The following is a 21953-nucleotide window of genomic DNA, read 5'->3' as shown; positions in this document are numbered from 1 at the left end:
AATAACATCAAAGGGAAAGTCAGCATGCTGTTGATGTCATCTGCCTTCTTTGCATAATCCTAAAATAAATGCAGTCCTTTCTGAGCCACTGCTCTGTAACTATCCAGGTTATCTGCCTACAACACTACTGTCTCAACATCTACATTTTTATTTACCTAATTATTCATCTTAGTTTGTTATTCATGTCTCTAATTCCTCTCTAAGGGGTGTAGCTTTTAAAGGAACTGGTACTAAGAAAGAAGTAATTTCAACAGAAGTAGATGAAAAATGATTCTTCAGTATTTCTATAAAATGTCAGCAGTTTCACGAAGTGCATTTCCTCACTTTTAAGCAAAACCAAACATTAGTTTCTAAGAGTATCTCACCAGATGCTCTAGGCAACAAAATAAACACAGACTTTTCTTCAGACCCAACTTCCAGTTCTTACATTTAAGTCTTACTGGGGAAAAAAGTGTTTAGCAAAAAAATTCAACAACGCAAGAGTTTTAGAAGTAAAGGTGAAAGGCCAATTTTTATTTTTGAACTTTAGTTTTGCTAGTACATTATTATTTGTATGTATTTATAAGGTAGAAGGTGGATGTTTCCATTTAGGCATATATTTATTATGACTAACTCAAGGTGATTAATGTTTCTACCATTTTAGACATGTATAATTTTGTGGTAGTCCCTAAATATCTTCTCTTTGAACTATATCATTGTGCTGATTCAATTCACATTGCTAAGACATGAACACCGGCGTTTACTCCCATCCAAATATAACTCGGTACTGCTTGAGCAACCTTGACCCTCTCTCCCTTGACTCTGTCCCTCTGGTAACCACTATTCTACACTCAGCTTCTAGGAGACTGATTTTACATTTCAAATCTAAGTAATGTTGGCCTATTTCACTGCACACACAACCATCCCGCTATATCCTTGTTGTCACAAATGTCATAATTCCATGAGAATCCTGAGTTGTATGTGTAAGTACATGTGTTTATGTGTGTGTGTGTGTGTGTGTGTGTGTGTGTGTGTGTGTGTGTGTATATATGCTCATGTGTGAATAAACTGTCAACGAAGAAGAGTTGCCCTACATTTCTGCCTGCATCTTTGCTTGTTTAGAAAACTTTCTGAATTAAACAATTTGCTTTCGGGGCAGTCAAAGGGACCGGGCTCTCCAAGTCCAAGGTGAACAGATGACTTCTTTACCTTATGTCTGCCAAGGTAAGAAAATGACTAGGACTCCCTGCCAGTAACAAGGCTGAAGGTCATCTGCAATAAAAGTGAAGGGACAGAAGACTAAGGTTTGCTGAGCACCAATTACGAGTCAACCCCAAGGATCCTCCTACAAAGCTGTTCTTGGTCTTGACCCTACACTAGGAGGAGGAAAATGCAGGTGCCGAGTTCTATGCAGGTTTGAGTGACGTCTGAAAGAACAGAGTCTTGGCAATTCTAATTTAGCCTGTCTGGCTCCCATGACCTTTTGCATTTTTCTTCAGTCAGACTGAATTAGTCAGTTTACTTTAATGGAAACTAAAAGCAATATTCCCCCCTCAGACTGTAGCTAAAGTGCTCTGTCTTCTTGTCGCAGCCTTTACAGGTAATAACTCATTTGTAAAATGCACAGCTGTTTCACCAGTATAAAAAGATGATTATAATCAAGGATTCTGATTCAACTTTCAGGTCAACCAAGTAATTGCTACTTAACATTTTGGTCAGAAAAATAAACGTGCCATATTCCCACAGTCACTTTCCACTGCCAGCCTTATATTTGGAAAGCGTTACGGGGACATCTGAGATAGCCACATTCCTGTATCAGAGTGGGAAATTGCCCTCCTCGCACAGTCCAGGTCACTGGACACTGGCTAAGAAATCACTCCCAGACAAAGCCACAAACATCATGAATTCTAACCTCTCAAACAAGTCACAGGTTGGACTCACCTGGTCTGACCCAAGGCTTGTTTGATCTGACTTTCCCTTGGTATCTGACCACTGATTTTTTTTTTACATTTCCCATTTTTCTCTATATAACTGGAAGTCTAATTTCACTGACAGCCCCCCACCCCAAGTCATGGAGCATTTTCTTCTTCCATTTGTTGAAGGGGAAGCCCAGCCAATCACCTTGTCTGTGGGGTGTGTCCCTCCGGGGCCACACATAGTCTATAAAACATCCATGTGCGTTTGTTTTTTCTCATTGGTTTCCCGCACTACTGGTGTTCGCTGGATCTTTGGTCGTGTAAGTGTTTCCTCAATTATTAAATATTTTGAATAGAGTTGGTTTGGTTATTTATTAATCGACCTCGCCCCCTACAATATGTGTTAAAAATGGTATCAACAACCACGTTGGTCTTACGGCTGCTCTGTCTCACTCTGCAGTATTTCCTCACAGCACCTACTTCCAAGCAATTTCCCTCCTGACAGCCTTAGACGTGTTTCTTCTAAAATGCCACTTCAAAGTATTATCTGTGTTCAACAATAAATGATGCTCCCTCCCTCTCAGACATCTTTGAAGGAGCATTACTCAAGGCCCTGCAACCTTACAGCTGTACTCTCTGTCCACTCCTCTGTCAATGGTCTATCATTTGATATTTGCTTGCTGCCCTTAGTGGAGGCTACAGAAAGGCCAATGAGGCATCTTGATCCTGTATGTAGCCCTCCACTGATTCCTCAGCAATCATATTCACTAACTGCTTTTTGTGCTCCCCTCACATGTTCAGTCTTCATCATCCCAGGCTCTTGCTGCCATGTCAGGCAGTCTCATGGTTTCAAAAACAATTTTGAGAACACAGTCATCAGAATTTTAAAAGAAAAATCTTAGAAGATCCTGTCAGATGAAATATGAATTCCTTAATATGTATCTTTGCTTTTCTAAATACACTGAAAGTGTTACTCTATACACACAAACACTCATAAAAGAGTACGTTTAAATGTGAGAAAGTATGTCTATATTTTGGATGGTCTTGAAGGTTTCAACATGCATCTCCTAGAAATTGTATAGCACAGTCAGGCATGTTCTCTGTCCTTTATAACTCCCTGCGTTCCTCTTTCAAGTTAAAAATTGGAGAAATGGCAGGATAAAATGTATGCAGTCTTTCATGCCTGTGCCTCTACAGGTATAAAAAGACTGAGATTATTAATTACAAGTGGGGAGGGAGTTGGTCTTCACAATCCAATCAGATATTTTTAAAACCAAGTATCACCAAATATGTTTTATTTGTGTTTTGCCATACTTGAAACACTAGTAACAGCTCAATATTTAAATACTTTTCTGGAAAAATTAATATATAATTTCTGTATTTACATTATTTCGAACCCTTTTTCTCCCTCAATTCCTCCTTTGTCTCCTCCTCTCCCTGTCAAACTCATGATAGCTTCTTGAGTTATTACTGAATGAGCATGAGTGAGTGAGTGAATGAGGGTGTGTGTGTGTGTGTGTGTGTGTGTGTGTGTGTGTGTGTGTGTGCGCGTTGGGGGGAGGGTGGCTGACCACCCCATAGGATTGGATAATCAGAAGATTGTATCTAGACAAGATTGATTTTCCCTCTCTCAGCAGCTATTAATTTCATATAGCTCTTCTTCAACATGGGGGGAGTTTTGAGATTCCCGTCATCTGTGCTGGAATGTCAGCTGGTATTCCCATTGTGCTACTCTTATTTAGGTAACCACATTTTTGAGATTTTTATGGATACAGCTGACTTGTCACATATAGAAGATACCACCTTGCAACAGATATCCTGGTTTGCTGCCAGTACAATCTTTCTAACTTCTTTTGTTCCATGTTCTCTGAGCCTTACGTACAGGAGCTAGGCACCATGTGATTAGATTAGTTGTCTGCATTTTAATCGTTCATGGCTTTCTGTAATGGTCTCTTTCTACTTCAAAAAGTAGCTTTTTTGATTATGGCTGAAAGAAGAATTTAGCTATGTATATATGGATAAGTATTCAGAACAGTTAGGAATTATGCTGGTTTAGGAATATACAATAATAGGCTCTCCTCTAGGGTAAATGGCCTCATAGCCAGCTGGCTGTGTATACAGACAAGCATGACTTGCCTTCTCTTAAACAGGTAGGTAGCGGCTGGCTACATGTGCCCTGTGCCCACCTCCAAAATATAGGCGGCATTATTGCACCTTTGGGAAAATCTTGCTATGCTCATCATTGCCATAGTTTACAGGTGTAATGGCTGGGTTGGACTACTGATTTTTCCTTCTTCCATGGGAGCTTGCAAAGCACCTTCAGATACTATGAGAGCTAGTCCTCAGAAAGGAAACTTCCAGGTCAGTTCATGCTTTGTTCATCCAAGTCCTGTATCTGAAGTGTGTGGGGTCTTCAGCAATAAGGACTTACCTTCAAATTCTGGGGCAAACCAAAGGGAATGGCAACAGCCAATACTGTTTTATAAGTCTCTTGGATTCCTTTTTAAAAAAGCTTCTTCCATATATTTTTTCCTATAGTATTGGGGGAACGAAGCCAAGTCTCTGTGTGTGCTAGGCAGACAGTCTACTTCAGAGATACATCTCCCCAAACGGCTTTGCTATATAACTTCCCAAACCATTAGTCTCAGCTGCACTACATTCAAGTTACTCAAACTCGAAGCTTGTTGAAGAGACTAAGCTGACCTCAAACTTGGATTGTTACATTTATCTCTGCCTCCAGAATACTGGGATTGAAGATACATACCAGTATGCCTGCCTAACATTTTATAATTTAAATTCAACTGGAAAAGTCTCATTGTTTCTTCTGCTATATGGTAAAAAGAAATGACTTTCTTTATAAAATTGTGGATTTTTTTCACACTTACAATTACAAAACTGCTGTTTCCATTTCAAAAGTAAATATGTATTCAACCACATAAAGTAAGACCATATTTTATTATCCTCTCAAAAGTCACTCCTGAATGAGGACACTTGCAAATATTACTTGGAAAAGTATTAATTATTATCTTGTTAATACTGTATTTATGTCATTCATATATATGGCTTTAAGGGAAACCAATTACAAAAGCACCAAGAGGTCACTACTCTGCTAATGAACACCCTCTGCTTTCAAGGCCACCTGTACATTTTTATATACTAACTCAGCATTAAACTCATCTGCTTGTATTACCAAATCCCTGAAGATTTAAAACATTTCTGTCCTAGAAAAATTAAAAGAAAATGATGTTTAATACAAAGCTTTTCAGGGGCTCTTTCAATGACAAATACTAAATATGTATGCAGTAATAGGTAATTACTGAGAGGGAAATGTGGTGGTACTGTAAATGACTTCTGCTAAGGAGGTAATGTCGAAGGAATCAAAAGATTACAGCATATGAAGCCTTCAGAAGAAAATTACATGATCAAAGTCAGTTTGGAAGAAATATTTTTATGATGTTAAACACAAATGAGGCAATAAAGAAGAATGTGGTGAGGGGCGTGGTCATGATGTGCTCTGCAAAAACATTCTGGGTAGAAAAATGCTTGTACAGAGACCCCCCAAAGAGTTCTCCTGCTTTTTAGTAGAACAGAAAGTAGCTTTCCAACTTTGCTATTTCATTTTTCATTCTGTTTTTCTGTCTGAACTACAGCAAGGCAGAGTAGAATGGTTATATGAGATATGAACCAACCATCTCTCTAGCTAATGCTTTTCAGGGTCTTGAAGAAAAACTGCCCGCCCCCATATGAATTTGCAAATATTTTTTTAATCACACAGCCTCATGTACTGCATTATATCTTCATCATGTCTGTGTTCCAGTTGTATCAAATGAGTTCAACAGTTGCAAGAGAAAACATATAGCTATAGGGCTTAAATTAGCTACCACTTGGGCATGTAAGGAAACTTTGCTGTGTGTGGTTACAAAATTCAGACTATCATGACTGTTGGTACAATATGAACCAGAGTAAACTGGTCATGAATCAAACCTCAGTGAGTTCAGTGGAAGAAATGACGAAGGTCACCTTAGAAGATCAGTGTGCATCATAAACAGCCTCAAAGAGCCCATGAATCCAACCAGAAAAGGGCAAATTTTTGATTCTACATAGATCCTAATACGTGTTTTCTGGACAGTTACAAGTATCTCTTTTAAGTCAAAGAAATATAACCACATACACGAGTTTCTAAAGTACCTCATGAAAAACTATATTGTATACTTTCTTATCTTCATTCATACTATTACCCAAATGAAAATTATTAAGCCAGAAAAAGAACTCATTATTTTCCCCAAAATGGAAAAGTCTAAAATTATATCATCTCCCTGTAGGCAGGTTCTCCCGGAATGGAAAAATCAATGTTTTGATAAAAGAAAAAGGAAAACGCTCTAATTATCCCAGAGGTGGCTAAAAATGGTCACGCTTTCTCAGTTTGCCCACAGCATAAACATATCATGCCTATGAAGTGCAGGGGACCATTGCAGTCCAGCCAGGAAACCTTATCTGCAGAGCAATCCACAGCAAGCCGCCTCTGGCTCTTCTAGCGGTCATTTGCAATCACACCTACACTTCCCTAACCATTTATACTTCACACACATGAAACACTGGAAGATATTGGAACTCCTTTTTCTTTCTACTGCTTTAGTCTATGATTTATATACATGAATACTGTCCTTCTTTCTGATATTTAAATATGCACTTACCAATAATCCTGACAACTGACAAGGAAAAGAGAAAATGCTCACAGGAAAGTAGTTTGTCATCGCAATGTCAGAAGAAAGAATAACATAAATAACAGTGAGATATACAATGCGGAATTCTATTTAAATCTGTTCTCAAAGGACAGATACTTCATGGCCAGTAATTACCTGAACAAGACTCAAATTCGGTTCACCTTTACCTTCTAGGAAATATTATTCCTACTCTTACTATGCAGATTTGCTTCTAGTAGATCTTTGCTCCTAAAATTATTCTGCAAAGCTTTGCAGAAAAGTCACAGGGGAACAACACAGAAAAACAGCACATAGCAGAACTCATACTAGCTACTTAAACATGAGAAATTATACCCCCAAATAATGTAATAATTTTTAAAGAAAAAACTTTAAAATCAAAAAGTTGGGATGAAAGAAGAGAATTTGAATTAAAAATCTCATTCATCCCCAAATATTTCTCTGTACAATATAATGCAAAAGGGGAAAAATTATTTGTAAGTATCTGAAATGACAAATTTCTTTTAAAATTATATTTAAGGGTTCTGACTTTCTGAGAAACATAAAAAGTAAAAACGTGCAATCAAAACATGAAAATGCCATAGTAAAGTTATATTAATATGTATTCAAATATAAAGTAGACATTAAAATTCTTTAAGTAAAATAAAAATGCTTTGACTTATTATTTACTCACATGAGGAAAAAATCAGGATCTGAGACCAATAATAGCAAAGGTCTAAATCTGGAAAAATGATGTCCTCTCCCCTAACTGCAGTAAGCACTTTATTCTCAATCAGAACTGTGCTATGATACAAGCAGACGCTAAATTGCATGAGCCGAGGAATGGTAACTCTGTCTGTATTGTTTAGCTTTGCTATGAAGTGGGACGTGGGAAAGTACATTTTATTATCAAGTTAGACAATAAAATTAAGAAACTGGGGGTGAACTCATAACTTGAAGTTATTTGATGGTGAGCCTTCCTACAGCACTGCTCCTCAAACACTCTCCAGGCCTAGGACAGAGCATTTCCAAGCATGTGCTGGAAAAATGGAGAGAAATTCACAGAGATCCCACTGAAATCAGGAACAAGACAAGGTTGTTCACTCTCTTCATTTCTACTCAGTATAGTTCTTGAGGGTCTAGCTAGAGCAATAAGACAACAAAAGGAGATCAAGGGGATACAAATAAGAAAAGAAGAAGTCAGACTCTCACTATTTGCTGATGAAATGATAGTTTACATAAGCAACACCAAAAATTCTACCAAGGATCTTCTATTACTCATTAACACTTTCAATAATGTAGGAATCTGCAAGATTAACTCAAAAAAAAAATCAGTAGCCCTCCTTTACACAGATGATAAATGGGTTGAGAAAGATTTCAGAGAAATATCACCCTTTACAATAGCTACAAATAGCATAAAATATCTTGGAGTAACTAAACCAAACAAGTGGAAGACCTGTTTGACAAATACTTTAAATATCTGAAAAAAGAAATTGAAGAGAACGCCAGAAAATGGAAAGATTCCCATACTCTTGAGTAGGTAGAATTAATATAGTAAAAATGGCAACCTTGCCAAAAACAATCTACAGATTCAATGTAATAATCATCAAAATCCATCAAAAATCTCCACAGACCTCAAAAGAACAGTACTCAACATCATATAGAAGCAAAAACAATCCTGTACAATAAAGGAACTTCTCAAAGCATCATAATCCCTGACTTCAAACTCTACTACAGAGCTACAGTACTGAAAACAGCCTATTATTGGCATAAAAACAGACAGGAGGGTCAATGAAATCAAATTAAAGACCCAGATAGTACACACACCTAAAAACACCTGATCATTGACAAAGCAGCAAAAAATATAAAATGGAAAAGACAAAGCATATTTAACAAATGGTGCTGGTATAATGGATATCAACATGTAGAAGAATGAAAATAGATCCATATCTATCACCATGCACAAAACTCAAGTCCAAATGGATCAAAGACCTCAACATAAAGCCAACCACACTGAACTTCATGGAAGAGAAAGTGGGAAGTACACTTAAACTCATTGGCACAGGGGACCACTTCCTAAATATGAACCCAGTAGCACAGACACTGAGAGAAACAATTAATAAATGGGACCTCCTGAAACTGAGAAGCTTCTGCAAAGCAAAGGACACAGTCAACAAGACAAAACGTCAGCCTACATATTTGGAAAAGATCTTCACCAACCCCACATCAGACAGAAGGCTGATCTCCAAAATATACAAAGAACTCAAGAAATTGGTCATCAAAAGAACAAATAATCCAGTAAAAAGTGGAGGGGTACAAACCTAAACAGAAAAATCTCAAAAGAGAAACTTAAAATGACTAAAAGACACTTAAGGTAATGCTCAATATTCTTAGTCATCAGAGAAATGCCAATCAAAAACAAGCCTAAGATTCCATCTTACACCTGTAAGAATGGCCAAGATCAAAAACACTGGTGATAAGTTATGCTAGAGAGGATGTAGGGAAAAGGGGAACACTCCTCCATTGCTGGTGGAAGTGAAAATTGGTACAGCCCCTTTGGATATCAGTATGGCGATTTCTCAGAAAATTAGGAAACAACCTTCCTCAAGACCCAGAAATACCACTTTTGGGTATATACCCAAAGGATGCTAATCCTACCACAAAGACATGTGCTCAACTATATTCACAGCAGCATTGTTTGTCATAGCAAGAACCTGAAAACAATCTAAATGTCTCTTAACTGAAGAATGGATAAGGAAAATGTGGTACATTTATACAATGGAGTACTACACAGAAGAAAAAAATAATGACATCTTAAGATTTGCAGGCAAATGAAAAGATCTAGAAAACATCATATTGAGTGGGGTAACTCAGACCCAGAGAGATAAACATCATATGTACTCACTTTTAGAAATAAAGGATGGTTTAAGACAAAAAAAATAAAAACAGCCTACAATCCACAATCAAAGAGAACCTAGACAATAATGAGGACCCTAAAAGAGACATACATAGATCTAATCTACATAGGAAGTAGAAAAAGACAAGATCTCCTGAGTAAATTGGAAACATGGGGACCATGGGAGAGGGTACAAGGGGAGGGGAGAGGAAGGGAGGGAAGCAGAGAAAAATGTATGGCTAAATAAAGTCAATAAAAAAATTTTTAAAAACATTTAACTTTGATGTATGAAGAGGATATAGAAAACTGGCAGATTTAGAAATAAATAAGCCTGAATTTATCAAAATGACTATTGAGGAAATAAGATTAATCAATGCATACCCTTGAGGAGACAGTTTGTCCAGCCATCCAGATTTGACCTTTACTGCAGAGGATCCATAATAGCAGGCGTAGGGAGAGATGACATTTGAGATGGTTGACGAATCAGTATTTCCACTTGTGGAGCTTAAAGGATAACTGTGCCTATTAAAAGGGTCCAAGTAGAAGGCTTTTTGAGTCCTAGACTTAGATGCCTTTGAATTTTTTCTTCTTAAACTCTGGAAGCATTCCTCTACTGTTGAGTATTCTGACTCAGAAGCAGAGTCCTTTGGGAGAGTATTTTTATCCTCTCGGGGAATCCAAATATCTTCTACTTTGTCTCCACTTGCATTTTCACTGCTGCTATCAGTTATGCTGAATAGGAAAAAATAGTAATCAAATTCAAAATGATGTGGTTAATTTAAGATATCAGTTAAATTTATAAAAACTTATAAACCAACCAACCACAGAAAATTAAGGCCACAAAGTCTTAGTTGTTCAATTACCCAATTTTGTAATTTTAAAAACATTTTTAGGAACTTGCCACTCAACTATGAAGATCTGAGTTTAGATCCATTGAACCCATATAAAAGGCAGAAATAACAATGTGTGTCTATAACCGCAGCAGTGGAGAGACAGTGACAGTAGGATCCCTCAGGCTGGCAAACCATGTTAGCCAATCAGAGAACACCAGGTTAATAAAGAAACCCTCTTTTAAAAAGTACAAAAAATTATTAGAACAATTGAGAAAAACATATATCATTAACCTCATGAAAACCTGCATACAGGTGCACACATACAAATATGTTTCCCTCTCCCTCTCCCTCTCCCTCTCCCTCTCCCTCTCCCTCTCCCTCTCCCTCTCCCTCTCCCTCTCACACACACACCACTCACATCCCACTTCTAGGGAAAAGTTCAATAGAAACATTCTATTATCCTATGACATATGTGAACACTATAAAAAGTCTTACATATAATTTAACCAGATTCTATCCTTAGGAGGTTAAGTGCAGGTAACAATGTAACAATGGGAGAAAAAAAACATCTTTTTCCTTCAAAATTTAAACATCATAAAGAGTACAAATAAACATCCTACTCAATCTCCAGGAAGCATAGTGAACCATTGGTTCAACTATTTAAAGACATGAGTTCCTACTTGTCTAATCTACATGTCTAATCTGCTAGAAGGCTTCATGTTCCACCCTAAGGCAGCACAACAGAGAACAAGGCTGACAGCTCAGTAGTAGGTTATGATGCTAGAGGACAACCCACACTGCTAGCAAACAAGCAAGCAAGCGGTACTGTCTATCACAGGGCAAAAGCCGAGTAGGGTGTAATATTTACTGGGATGCAATTTTAAAGGCTAAGCATATTTCTACAGATTTCAGAAACAACACAATAAGTTCAATAATTTATATGAAACAATCTCATTACAAAGACGTTTTCCTATAATCAACGAGACAGAATACAGGTCATATACATCTTTCAGTTTCAAGACTCTAAACACTGTTTCTTAATTAGTCATGTAACCTATCCATTGCCCATTTTATATCATAAAAGATTCTTACTACTTACTAAGGATGCATTATTTATTTTTAATTCAAGTAAATTCACAAAAGTATTAGCTGTGAAAAGTTAAGGTAGAAAGCGAAGTGAATATGAGTAACAATCCAGCATACTAAAGACCAAATCCACCTGAGAGAAATAGGAAGTCTAGGTTTGGGTCTCTATGTATTACCTAAATAATTGAGCCATCATATATTCTTCTTAACAGTGCTAATGCAAAGGACTTATTACATTTATACAATTCTAAGTTGAGTGTGGTTTTGAACAGTCCCTTTTTTCTCTGTACTAACATATAGCTGATCTTCAAGAGCAAAGACCTAATGGCAAACAAACTGTTACATGCTTACAAGAATGTCCCATGTTTTCAAAATATACAATACATATTTGAGGGTACTCTGATTTACTTGAGTTTAAAGTAAATAATGAATCCTTAGTAAGTAATAAGAATCTTTTATGATACGAAATGAGCAATAGATAGGTTACATGACTATTTAAGAAACAGTGTTTAGAGCCTTGAAACTGAAAGATGTATATGACCTGTATTCTGTCTCATTGATTATTGGAAAACTTCTTTGTAATGAGATTTATTTCATATAAATTATTGAACTTGTGTCGTTTCTGAAATCTGTAGGAATATGCTTAACCTTTAAAAGTGCATTCCAGTAAATATAAACTTTAGCGTCAAATATGCATTTAATATATATTTTAAAGCAAATTCATTACAGTAAAATACTTGGATATTCTATTTCCATCTTTATAAATAAGATATTCTAAATTAATCTGTATGTCTTTTTAACTTACTGTGTCTTTAAGATGCTTTGTATAATGCACAACCAGAGCTGAGGAAACTAAGTTTAATAAACATCAAATCAATTTTCTAGGGAGAACCATGCGAGTACAATCACCACATACTCACCACATTAGGCAAGGATGAATGGACACAGTTAGTAGGAGACAAAAATAACCCACTATAGAATACCACTCAGTTTCTAGACTTAAAGCAGCTCCTCCATTTACACATGCCAGGTCAAGTTTTGAAATGAATACTGCCCAGAAAACATCCAGGAAGGAAAGAAAAGCTTCAAACTTGACCAGATAAGCTCCTTTCTTAGAACTGCAACATTATAGAATGAGTAAAACATCTGCATCTTATAGCCATTTTTTTCTATAAAGATGTCCATCAGCAGTCACAGGGATACCTTGACTTGGTTAAGATTGAGTTCCTTATAGTGGCTGCATCCTCTTTGACTGTGTCCTCATGGGGCCAAAACTCATTCTTTATAGATCTCTTCTGTTAAAAAACAAATGCATTCATTGGTTTTGCGTGTTAGTTTAGGTAATTATGTATGCTGTAGCTACACATTATCAATAACTACAATATTTAAGATTTTTATCAAACAAATTTAATTGCTGAGATCATTTTTCAGTTCAAAAACAATTTAAATGAAAACATTAATTCCTAATGTCCTCATTATTTAAATTACCTCAGTATATTAAGTAAGAACAAACGATACAACTAACAGTAGAACTTATATACTCTAACTTCCCTGTATGATTTGTTTGTTTGTGGATTTTATATCATTGAAAGCCGCTATGGATCAGACTGAAGGCCTTGTACATGTCAGACATTTGCCATTGAGTTACTTCCTTAGCTGCTTCTGAAATGTATGTACTTTTCTCCCATGTTTCTTTTATCAAGTCTAAGAAATAAAATAGTAAATGAGGAGAAGTACTAGAAACAAAACTCCAGTTATTAACCTGAATTGAATGTACGAATAGAAACTTTCAGACTCAGGAAGACTGCCTCTGTAGATAGGGCCAAGAAAAGTTTAAGGAGGTTTATCCTTTATCAATGTTTAATCATTTTAATGTGGCAAGTTACACTGTGCGTTCTTCGATGCAGTATTCTATACTTCTGAAGTAAAAGTAAAAATGTGTCTTTATAACCCATAGCTAGAGGCATAGATTATCGTAACTGACCAAGCTGAAAATTTACTGTTGGCAAACCTCAGAGTAAAGCACCATTCCAATAGTTCACAGGCAAATGAAAAGGCATGGATAAGCGACACAGCAAATAACTGCTTATGGAACATGAAATAAAATGAATGAGACTAACCTTGGAACTCTCTAGTCTCTGGAACAGAAATGTCTCTCCATAAGGAAAGATGGAAGTTGAATTATCTTCACTGGGATCTTTGGGGGAATTACAGGAAGACAATGGAGAAGAGGATTAGGACGGAAGAGTGCAAAAAATATGAAAGCGCTGTTTAATTATCCTATAGCAGCATCACAACCTAGAGATTACTCTACAAGAGTCCAGAATGATATGCCCAATTCTACCTCCCAAATCAACTCCTCCCATGCTCTTCTTAATATATATCACTCATTAGACAATGAAGTCACTAACTCTGGATCTAAAAAGTTACATATGGCCCTGCTAGCCTACAAGACCCACATGAATGTAACCAAGATCACTGCCTATGTACAGCAGAAATTGCTACAGTGCCATTTAAGCTGGTTCAGAAAACCAAGAAAATTTTAAGAGGAAGGACATAATTATTCTGTAGCTCAGACCACCACAAAGCTTTTAATTCATCTGAATAAATACCTTCGACTAAAGATAAATGAAGACTCCATTTAAAACAAATTTTGACATAAGTATGTGCAAATTTCCAAGAGTCGCAATGCTCAGTTCTTCTGTACTCACTTATCTCTAAGGCTCTAACGTAGTATGGAAGTGAGGCTAGTCATCTGCATTACTGCCTAGGCCGCCAGCAGGCCGCTGCCATGACTCAACCCTAACTCTGCTTCAGGGTGATCACCTGAGGACAAACTAATTTATGAGAGTTTGATGCAGAGACTCACTTTTCAGTGTCAAAGATTTTCCAGCTGAGGTAGTAGCACATCTTCTGTCTCTGAAATAGCTTAAAGCAAAAGGAAAAGTTGTGTTATTACACTGTTCTAAATACGGGATGGATACTGGAGTTATACATCCTCCTAAGACTTAGAATTTCAGCAGAAACATATGCACTCAAATGTAGATCTGACTCGAATTACAGATCTAGGACATATCCACCAAACGGGAGACCACCAACTCTAGTTGGAATGGGACTGATGGAACAGGGGACCAAACCGGACTCTCTGAATGTGGCTGACGGTGGAGGAGGATTGAGAAACCAAGGACAATGGCAATGAGCATGAACTCTACAGCATGGACGGGCTCACTGTGAGCCTTGTCAGTTTGGATGCTCACCTTCCTGGACTTAGGGGGAGCTGGGAGGACCTTGGACTTAACATAGTGAAGGGAACCCTGATGGCTCTTTGGCTTGGAGAGGGAGGAGTGGGGGTATGGGTGGAAGGGAAGGGAGGGAAGAGGGAGGAGGAGGGGAGGAGATGGAAATTTTTAATAAAAAAAAAAAACCCTACCTGTAATACTCAAAAATTTTAAAAATATGTCTGTGTTCATATGCACTTGATTTCAAAATGGTTGACATATATCACAAAGAAACTAACTGAATAGATGCATTTATGTATCTATATTGATATTACCTTTATCACATTATATCAAAAATGTATGTTCTAAGAACATAATAAAAAAATACTTCTTCAAATGCCTCACATTTTACAAGTCAGCTATAACATGCTTACAATGAGAGAACAGCATGAACACAGCACTGACGGGGGCAGAGAGTGCACAAAAGAAAGTATAAAGTACCTATTGCTAGATGAAAGTTTGGTTGAAGCATCTAAAGGGAAGGATGGTGGCTTAGGCAAACATTTGCCCAAGGAGTTAGTGATTAAGAAATAACAAAGGAACAGAAATCAATGATATAGAAAATGAACAAAATTTAAAACTTACTATTATAAAAGGTGGCTTCTATAGGATATACAAAATGGATAAATTTCAGTGAAAGAAAATAGGAGATGGAAAATGAAGGTGAACAATATCAGAAGGGAAAAGAAAAGACCGTACTACAAAACCTGAGAATACTGAAGAGAGAAGAAAAGGCCCAAAGCATTAACAAACTGAATATTATTGATATATTCAATTCATTATATCTGCAAAGGTTAAATAACAACTTAATAGCACTATCTCTACAAAAAAATTAAACTTAGTATTGAGTCATCCACTCACAAAACCTCCAAGGCCAAATATTTCAAGTGTAAATTCAAATAATTAAAGAAATAAAATCAATCCTAAAAAAATACATTGGAAAATACATGATAAATTTTTGTTTCTCAATTTATCTTGCTAACCAATGTGGATGATCACCAATTAATCAAAACATATACGTAAATATTGCTCATGACACAAATGCAAAATATTAGCAAATCAAGTCCACCAATCCATAAAAAGAATAATATAAATAAGTAAAATTTTAAGCTAAGAAATTAATGTTTATTTGGTCGTGGAAAAACAATGTAACAATATATTGCTACAACAAGACTTAACCATTTATAATAAAAAAAAATTATCAACACCTATCAATCAGTAAGCCTTTTTAACCTAGAATGGGATTTTATAAAAGAGGTGCAAAAAGCAGTAACTAAAGCCTGAATGCTTTCCCTGCCAGATCTTCTCCCATCGTTTGTGTCCACAGCATTGCAGTGGCTTTAGCCTAAGTAACAAGATGAGCAAATTAATATTAAATGCCTGCAGCCTGCATATGTGAAAAGGAAAGGAAGCATCCCATATGTGTTCGGTGGGCTTATCTGCTGTTTTGTTTTGTTTTGAACTTTTATTCTTCTCTCCCAGATTACATCCTGACCACAATTTCCCCTCTCTTTGCCTCCTCACGGTTGTTCCTCCCACCTCTCCTCTCCTCCAGATCACTTCCTCCTCTGTTCCATTTTACACCTGTCAGAATGGCTGAGATCAAGAACACACGTGGAAACTCACACTGGCGAGGATGTGGAGCAAGGGGAGCACTCCTCTGTTGCTGGTGGGAGTGCCAAGTACCACACCCACTGTGGAAATTAGATGCCGCTTTAAAGCAGCGCTTTATTACATAGCTCAGGTCAGTCTTGAATTCGATCTGTATCCCAGTAGTGGCCCTAATGCTACTCTTTAGGCCTTCTAAGTATGGGGATAATAGGTAGGTGTCAGCACAGGTTCTTCTTAAACTATTCAGGACAGCAAAAAAAAAAAAAAATCTCAGGAGAAAGTGTCAATAACTCTAATAGTTTGACATATTAGCAGTGAACAACTGGAAAAACTAACTTTTAAAATTCAATTCTTCTTACAGTACATATAAACATAAAATATCACTAAATTAATTTTTAATGAATAAGTCCTGTACAGTATAAACTGAAGGATTACTGAGGAAAAAAAAATTTAAAAGAATGTTTTTGTTGTTTTGGTTTTGTTTTTTGAAACAGGGTTCCTTTGTAGCTTTGGAACCTGTCCTAGAATTCCCTCTGTAGACTATGCTGGCCTCGAAATCAAAGAGATCTGCCTACTTCTGCTTTCCAAGTGCTTGGATTAAAGGCATATGCTACCACCACCTGACTACAAAAAAGAAAATTCCAGAGGATTAGAGGATGAAACACCCTACAAGGACAATCAGGTCTACCATAATTTGGGAGGAAAAATGGTCACTTTATCCCACAAATACACCATCTGCTTCATAAATCTTCATAACACAGAAGTTACCGTGTTTGAGAAAGCCTCAATCTCCTTCTGGAGCACTTGCCTGATTTGCTGAATACACTTTGGCTTTATCCTTTGTGTCCCTCAACTACATTTGTTCCTTGTAGAAGTTAAGCACTAAGAGATCTCCCCTGTAACAAAAGCCTTTTGCTTTCTTTATTCTGAGAGATGGCACTTTGGGAGTTATCCCCAGTGCTCATCTGATTTGTCTCAGTAACTAGTCCTCCTTCATCCTTTTATTTCCATGGTGTGTTTACTGCTGTGCTCTCATCATGAGGTGACTCATTATTATCAGAGCTCCTGGCCCAGGCTCAAGGCTGGCTCTGCCTGGCTCCTCCAGCTATCTGCTCATATCAGGAGAAAATGATAAAATACATAAAATGAAAAGAGGACTGTATTACAATTCAGCCAAAACTGAGAAGTAAGCCCAATCTTAGCAGGGCTTCCTCTTTCCGATATAGTATTATATAATGTATAGAAAGATACAACAGAAGATAGGAATATGCATGTGTGCAGTCAGCTCTGGGATTCTGTTATCCCAGATCTCAGAGACAAGTTCTCTTGTGTCCAGAAGCCAGGACCTCTGCTAACTGACCATCTCCACCCTCAATTATTTCCTGGAGTAAAAAGGGGAAATTTAAAAAGATATTTACTTCATGAGACCATTCACCATTGTGTTTGGTTATGTAAGAGCTCAGAAAAAAAAAAAAAAAAAAAACGAGTCAATTGTCACTATATTTATTAGGGAAAAATAGTTTGTCCTTTCAATAAATCTAAGATGTTCATTTGCTTTGGAAAGTCCTTAAAAGGGACTCTCTTCATTTGTAATAGTGCAACTATTTCAACAACGCACTAGGGGAATAAATTATCTTTTAATATGATATTATACCAAAGTTATTGCATAAGATCTTCATTTTAGTACTGAGATATCATGTTACAGAAAAACACCACATTCAAAGATTTGTAAGAGTCAGGAGTGGTGGAAGCCTGACTTGGCCAGCACTGAGGAAACTATGGCAGGATTATTGGGAGTCACAGGCAAGACAGTGTTACACAGGGAGTCAAACAGAAGAGGTCAACGGTCAAGCTATTCCATGTTGCAAAATCTGAAAACCATACAGAGAAGAATCAACACAAACTTCAGAGTACAGGGAACTCTAGGAAAAACCAAGCAAGCTGACATGATTTCTCAACCAACTAAACTCTGGATCTACTATGAAAAGTTGTCATGGTTTTTTTTTTTTTTTTTTTTTTTATCTCCATAGTATTTTGAGGTAACTGTTTCTGTTTTACATAGTTTTGGAATGCTGGTTATTTTCCAACTTATGAATTATTATGTTTATTAAGAAAGTATTGGATAAAAAAAGAAAAGGAAAAAGAATGACTTAATTAAATGAATATTCAGTATGACCACAGAAGTTATTTTCCCATGGTGGTATGTGTGCATTTGTGTGTGTGTGTGTGTGTGTGTGTGTGTGTGTGTGTGGTGTGTGTGTGTGTAGCATATACACGAATGTGTAGGTGTTTCTACCCATGACAAACATGTGGAGGGCAAAGAAGAACCAACAAGCTCTTGGGAATCTGCCTCCCTCAGCTGAGGTTGCAGGTCTGTGATGCATGCCTAGCTTATTTATGGGTACGTGGTATTCAAAGCCAGTGCTTCACGCTTGAACAGCAAATGATCTTACCTATTGATCCATCATTCCAATCCCCTTTCCACAGATACTTTAATCAGTTTAATTGTTGAGAAAAGCAGTGATACACATACTATTTCAGCAAAGCAGTCAAGCCCCGGAAATAATCAATCCCGTACCCTGTATGGATCTTCATTTCAAAGAACATTTATAGAACTGCAGTTACTACAGTGGTAACAAATGAACATTGCAGACTTCAAACACAAAGGGAAACAACCACATTCCTTAGGCAACAGTTTAAAAGTGCCCCGAGGTTATATAAGATCTATCTAACACAGGTAAATCTATGTTCAGAAAACTAAGGCTGGGTTACCTACAGCATAGACCACTACTTGTTTATAAAGCACCAGCTTATCTCTACCTATGAGTATCTCGCAAATATCCTTAGACTAAGAACAAGTGGTCATTACAGGACTGCAGCACCCAATATAATATTATCAGGAAAACATTTCAAATTGACTAGCACGAGTTGTAATTTAATGTATACTGTTTTCAAACACGACACTTTTTTGTTTACAAGAAAGTATCAATTAATGACCTTTTAATTTAATACAGTTCTAAGCTTATGGATATATATATTCTCACCCTCTAAGGATAAATCTATTATTTAAAATTGAATTATGTGTTTAATTCAAAAATTTTAGACCTTGAAATACTTGTTAGGTTTTATTTTGTTTTATTTCATTTTTCAGAGGATTAACAAGAAAGCCAGACAGATGGCTCAGAAGGTAAAGATATTTGCTGCTAAGCCTGAGGACCCGAGGACCTACACAACGGAAGGAGAGAAGATGGTCTTACAAGTTGTCCTCTGGTCTCTACACAGAAAACAAACTAAAATAATTTAAAAAAAAAATAAACTGTTTTAAAGAAAGCATTAAAAAAAAAAACCCACGGCTGAAGTTTAGAACTCCTTAGCACTTCTCTACTCCAGTAAAATGTGATGTTTTCCCTCAACATGAAATATGACACTGATTTTGTGTACTCCGAGGTTGACTCGATTCCTCTTAAAATTATATTAGCGGGGTATGAACACTACTTAGACTGTAAGAAAAGTGATTTTTCCCACTCTATCCCATTTCTTACACCATTCTTAGGACCCCCTGGTAGCTATTATTCAGAAAATTAAAAGCTTGCATTTGATCCCTACACTTTAACCTTCTAAAATTTGTGGTTTTCTTACTTCAACAGCTCCATGTTAGAAATATACTGCTGCAGTATCTACAGCCCAGAATAATTTTAGGGTCACTGGCAATGCCTCTGACACCCCCATACCAGTCAGAAACATCCTTTCCTTCCATGGCAAGGTCAAGAGCTTGGGTCAGTTGGAGTAGTTATGGGAAATGGATCTCCTTCACGTTTCAATTTCCCTAAAATTAAAATCTCTGAGTAGGGAAGTGAAGTAGCCTAGATCTAGATGAGCATGGGGCAGCAAGGGGTGTGGGCACATAAACCGCATGGGGCTGACACAATCATAGAGCCGTATTGCAGAAAGACTACTTCCACTCCTCTAGGACCAACTGGACCTACCAAAGATGACTGCTAACTTTTCTTTCCTATAGGGCAGTGACATCTCCTTTATATTAGTCTGCCTGCCCTGTATGCGAAGGCCCAACACATCCTCAAAACTTCATATAGGACCAAAAATGGGCATAACCTATTCTGGGACAATCTGGACCCATTCCTGGAAGTCTCCTTTTGTCTCCCCCTTAACTTAGCAATACCCCCTCCATTAAGGTTTGCTTACCAACCACATCTGCTAGTGTGCCACAGGCTTGTTAAATCAGCTGCTCAGGAGGATGAGGTAGGGGGATCCTAAACTCAAAGACTCCTATGCTGTAGTAGAGTGAGATCAATGCTAGGCTGGGCAACTTGGTAGGTGTCTGCTGTCACAAAACAATCCCACTCTTCTCAAAATAAAAAGTTATAAAGAAGGGATGGTTCTGTGGTAAAGCATTTGAGCAACCAGCAGTGAGCCCTTGGCTCAGTCCTCAATACCAATTAAACAAAATGTGTGCACACATGCACGCACGTTCACACACATACACACACATACACACACACACACACACACACACACAGAGAGAGAGAGAGAGAGAGAGAGAGGCTGGCTGGATTTTCTCTCTGTAATGTCTGCATATTGAGGTCTGTGACCATTTGGCACTGGCTAACAAATTGGTGGACTCTTGTCTTGTTATGTCTATTTCTCCCGCTCACAGCATTCCTTAGTTCCTGTATAGTTCTCTGCGTAAGGTAAGGCCTTACAGAGTCCCCTCTCTCCATTCAACTTTGCCATGTCCATTGTTGTGCCTGCTTAGATCATGTTTAAGCAGTCATATTAGTGAGACTTTAGGTATTCAGGTTTTGAAAGGACTAGGATACACAATCTTACGGCAAACTCCCTGACTCTCGAGCTCTTCTAATGTTTCTGGTCCCTTTTCTGCAATATTTTTTGAGCCTTTAGTTGTGAAATTTCCTTTGTAAATTTATCCATGGATTAGCTCCATCACTCTACATTTTGTAGCTTTCTATAATAGTCTCTGTTGCATTGAGAATTTTCTTTGATGAAGAGTAAGAATTACACATATTTGGGTATAAGGGCAAATACAGCAGTATTCAGGGATTATGCTGGTGGCAACTCTAGGTCCTCATTCAAATCCATGACTTCACTAGCCCTGGGTAGTTGGTAGGTTTCCATAGCAAATATGATTTCCCTCTTATTGATCTGGTCTTAAATCTAATTAGAGAGCTACTGGTTACCACAATGGTATGTATGCCTCTACTGTACCCTTAGGATTATCTTGGCAGGTTGGTGTAGTGGGAACCCAACTCCTTGATACTAATTTAAAAAAAAAAAAAAAAAGAAAGTTCAATGCATATATAAGAATTTTACTCCAGATTATAGATAACTCATTACTGTATAGCCCTCTAGTTTTAAAATACTTGCTAAAATTGAACAGTTAAATGAAAGGAAAAGCCTACAGGTCTTCCGATGTCAGAAGCATTCTCTGTGAGAGAGAGATCTACTGGGAATGCATACAGCAAAAGCAAATCCCTTGGGAACTCTGGCAGATACTGTGAGATAAGGAACGTTAGGATTAAGTCAGGTAGCATGTGCTACTTTCTGCCAGTTTTAGAGACGATTGACGCTCGTATGCACTGCACAGGGCCTGTGGTGCTGCACGAGAGGCCCAACAG

General features: G+C 37.3%; 1 protein-coding gene across 1 annotated transcript in view; it reads right to left on the bottom strand.

Moving 5' to 3' along the window:
• Positions 1-21953, bottom strand: part of Arap2 (ArfGAP with RhoGAP domain, ankyrin repeat and PH domain 2) — a 173889-nt gene that overhangs the window by 132081 nt on the left and 19855 nt on the right. The window contains exons 4-7 of the mRNA XM_038328559.1: positions 14280-14338; positions 13531-13607; positions 12614-12705; positions 9873-10223 (exon numbers count right to left, since the gene is read on the bottom strand). Coding sequence (XP_038184487.1) covers positions 9873-10223; positions 12614-12705; positions 13531-13607; positions 14280-14338 — 579 coding nt within the window. The remainder of the gene's footprint in view (positions 1-9872; positions 10224-12613; positions 12706-13530; positions 13608-14279; positions 14339-21953) is intronic.

The sequence above is a fragment of the Arvicola amphibius genome, chromosome 1 (genome assembly GCF_903992535.2).
Source record: "Arvicola amphibius chromosome 1, mArvAmp1.2, whole genome shotgun sequence".
Taxonomy (NCBI): domain Eukaryota; kingdom Metazoa; phylum Chordata; class Mammalia; order Rodentia; family Cricetidae; genus Arvicola; species Arvicola amphibius.
Note: the sequence above shows the minus strand (reverse complement) of the source record. Positions and strands in the feature narration are given on the sequence as shown.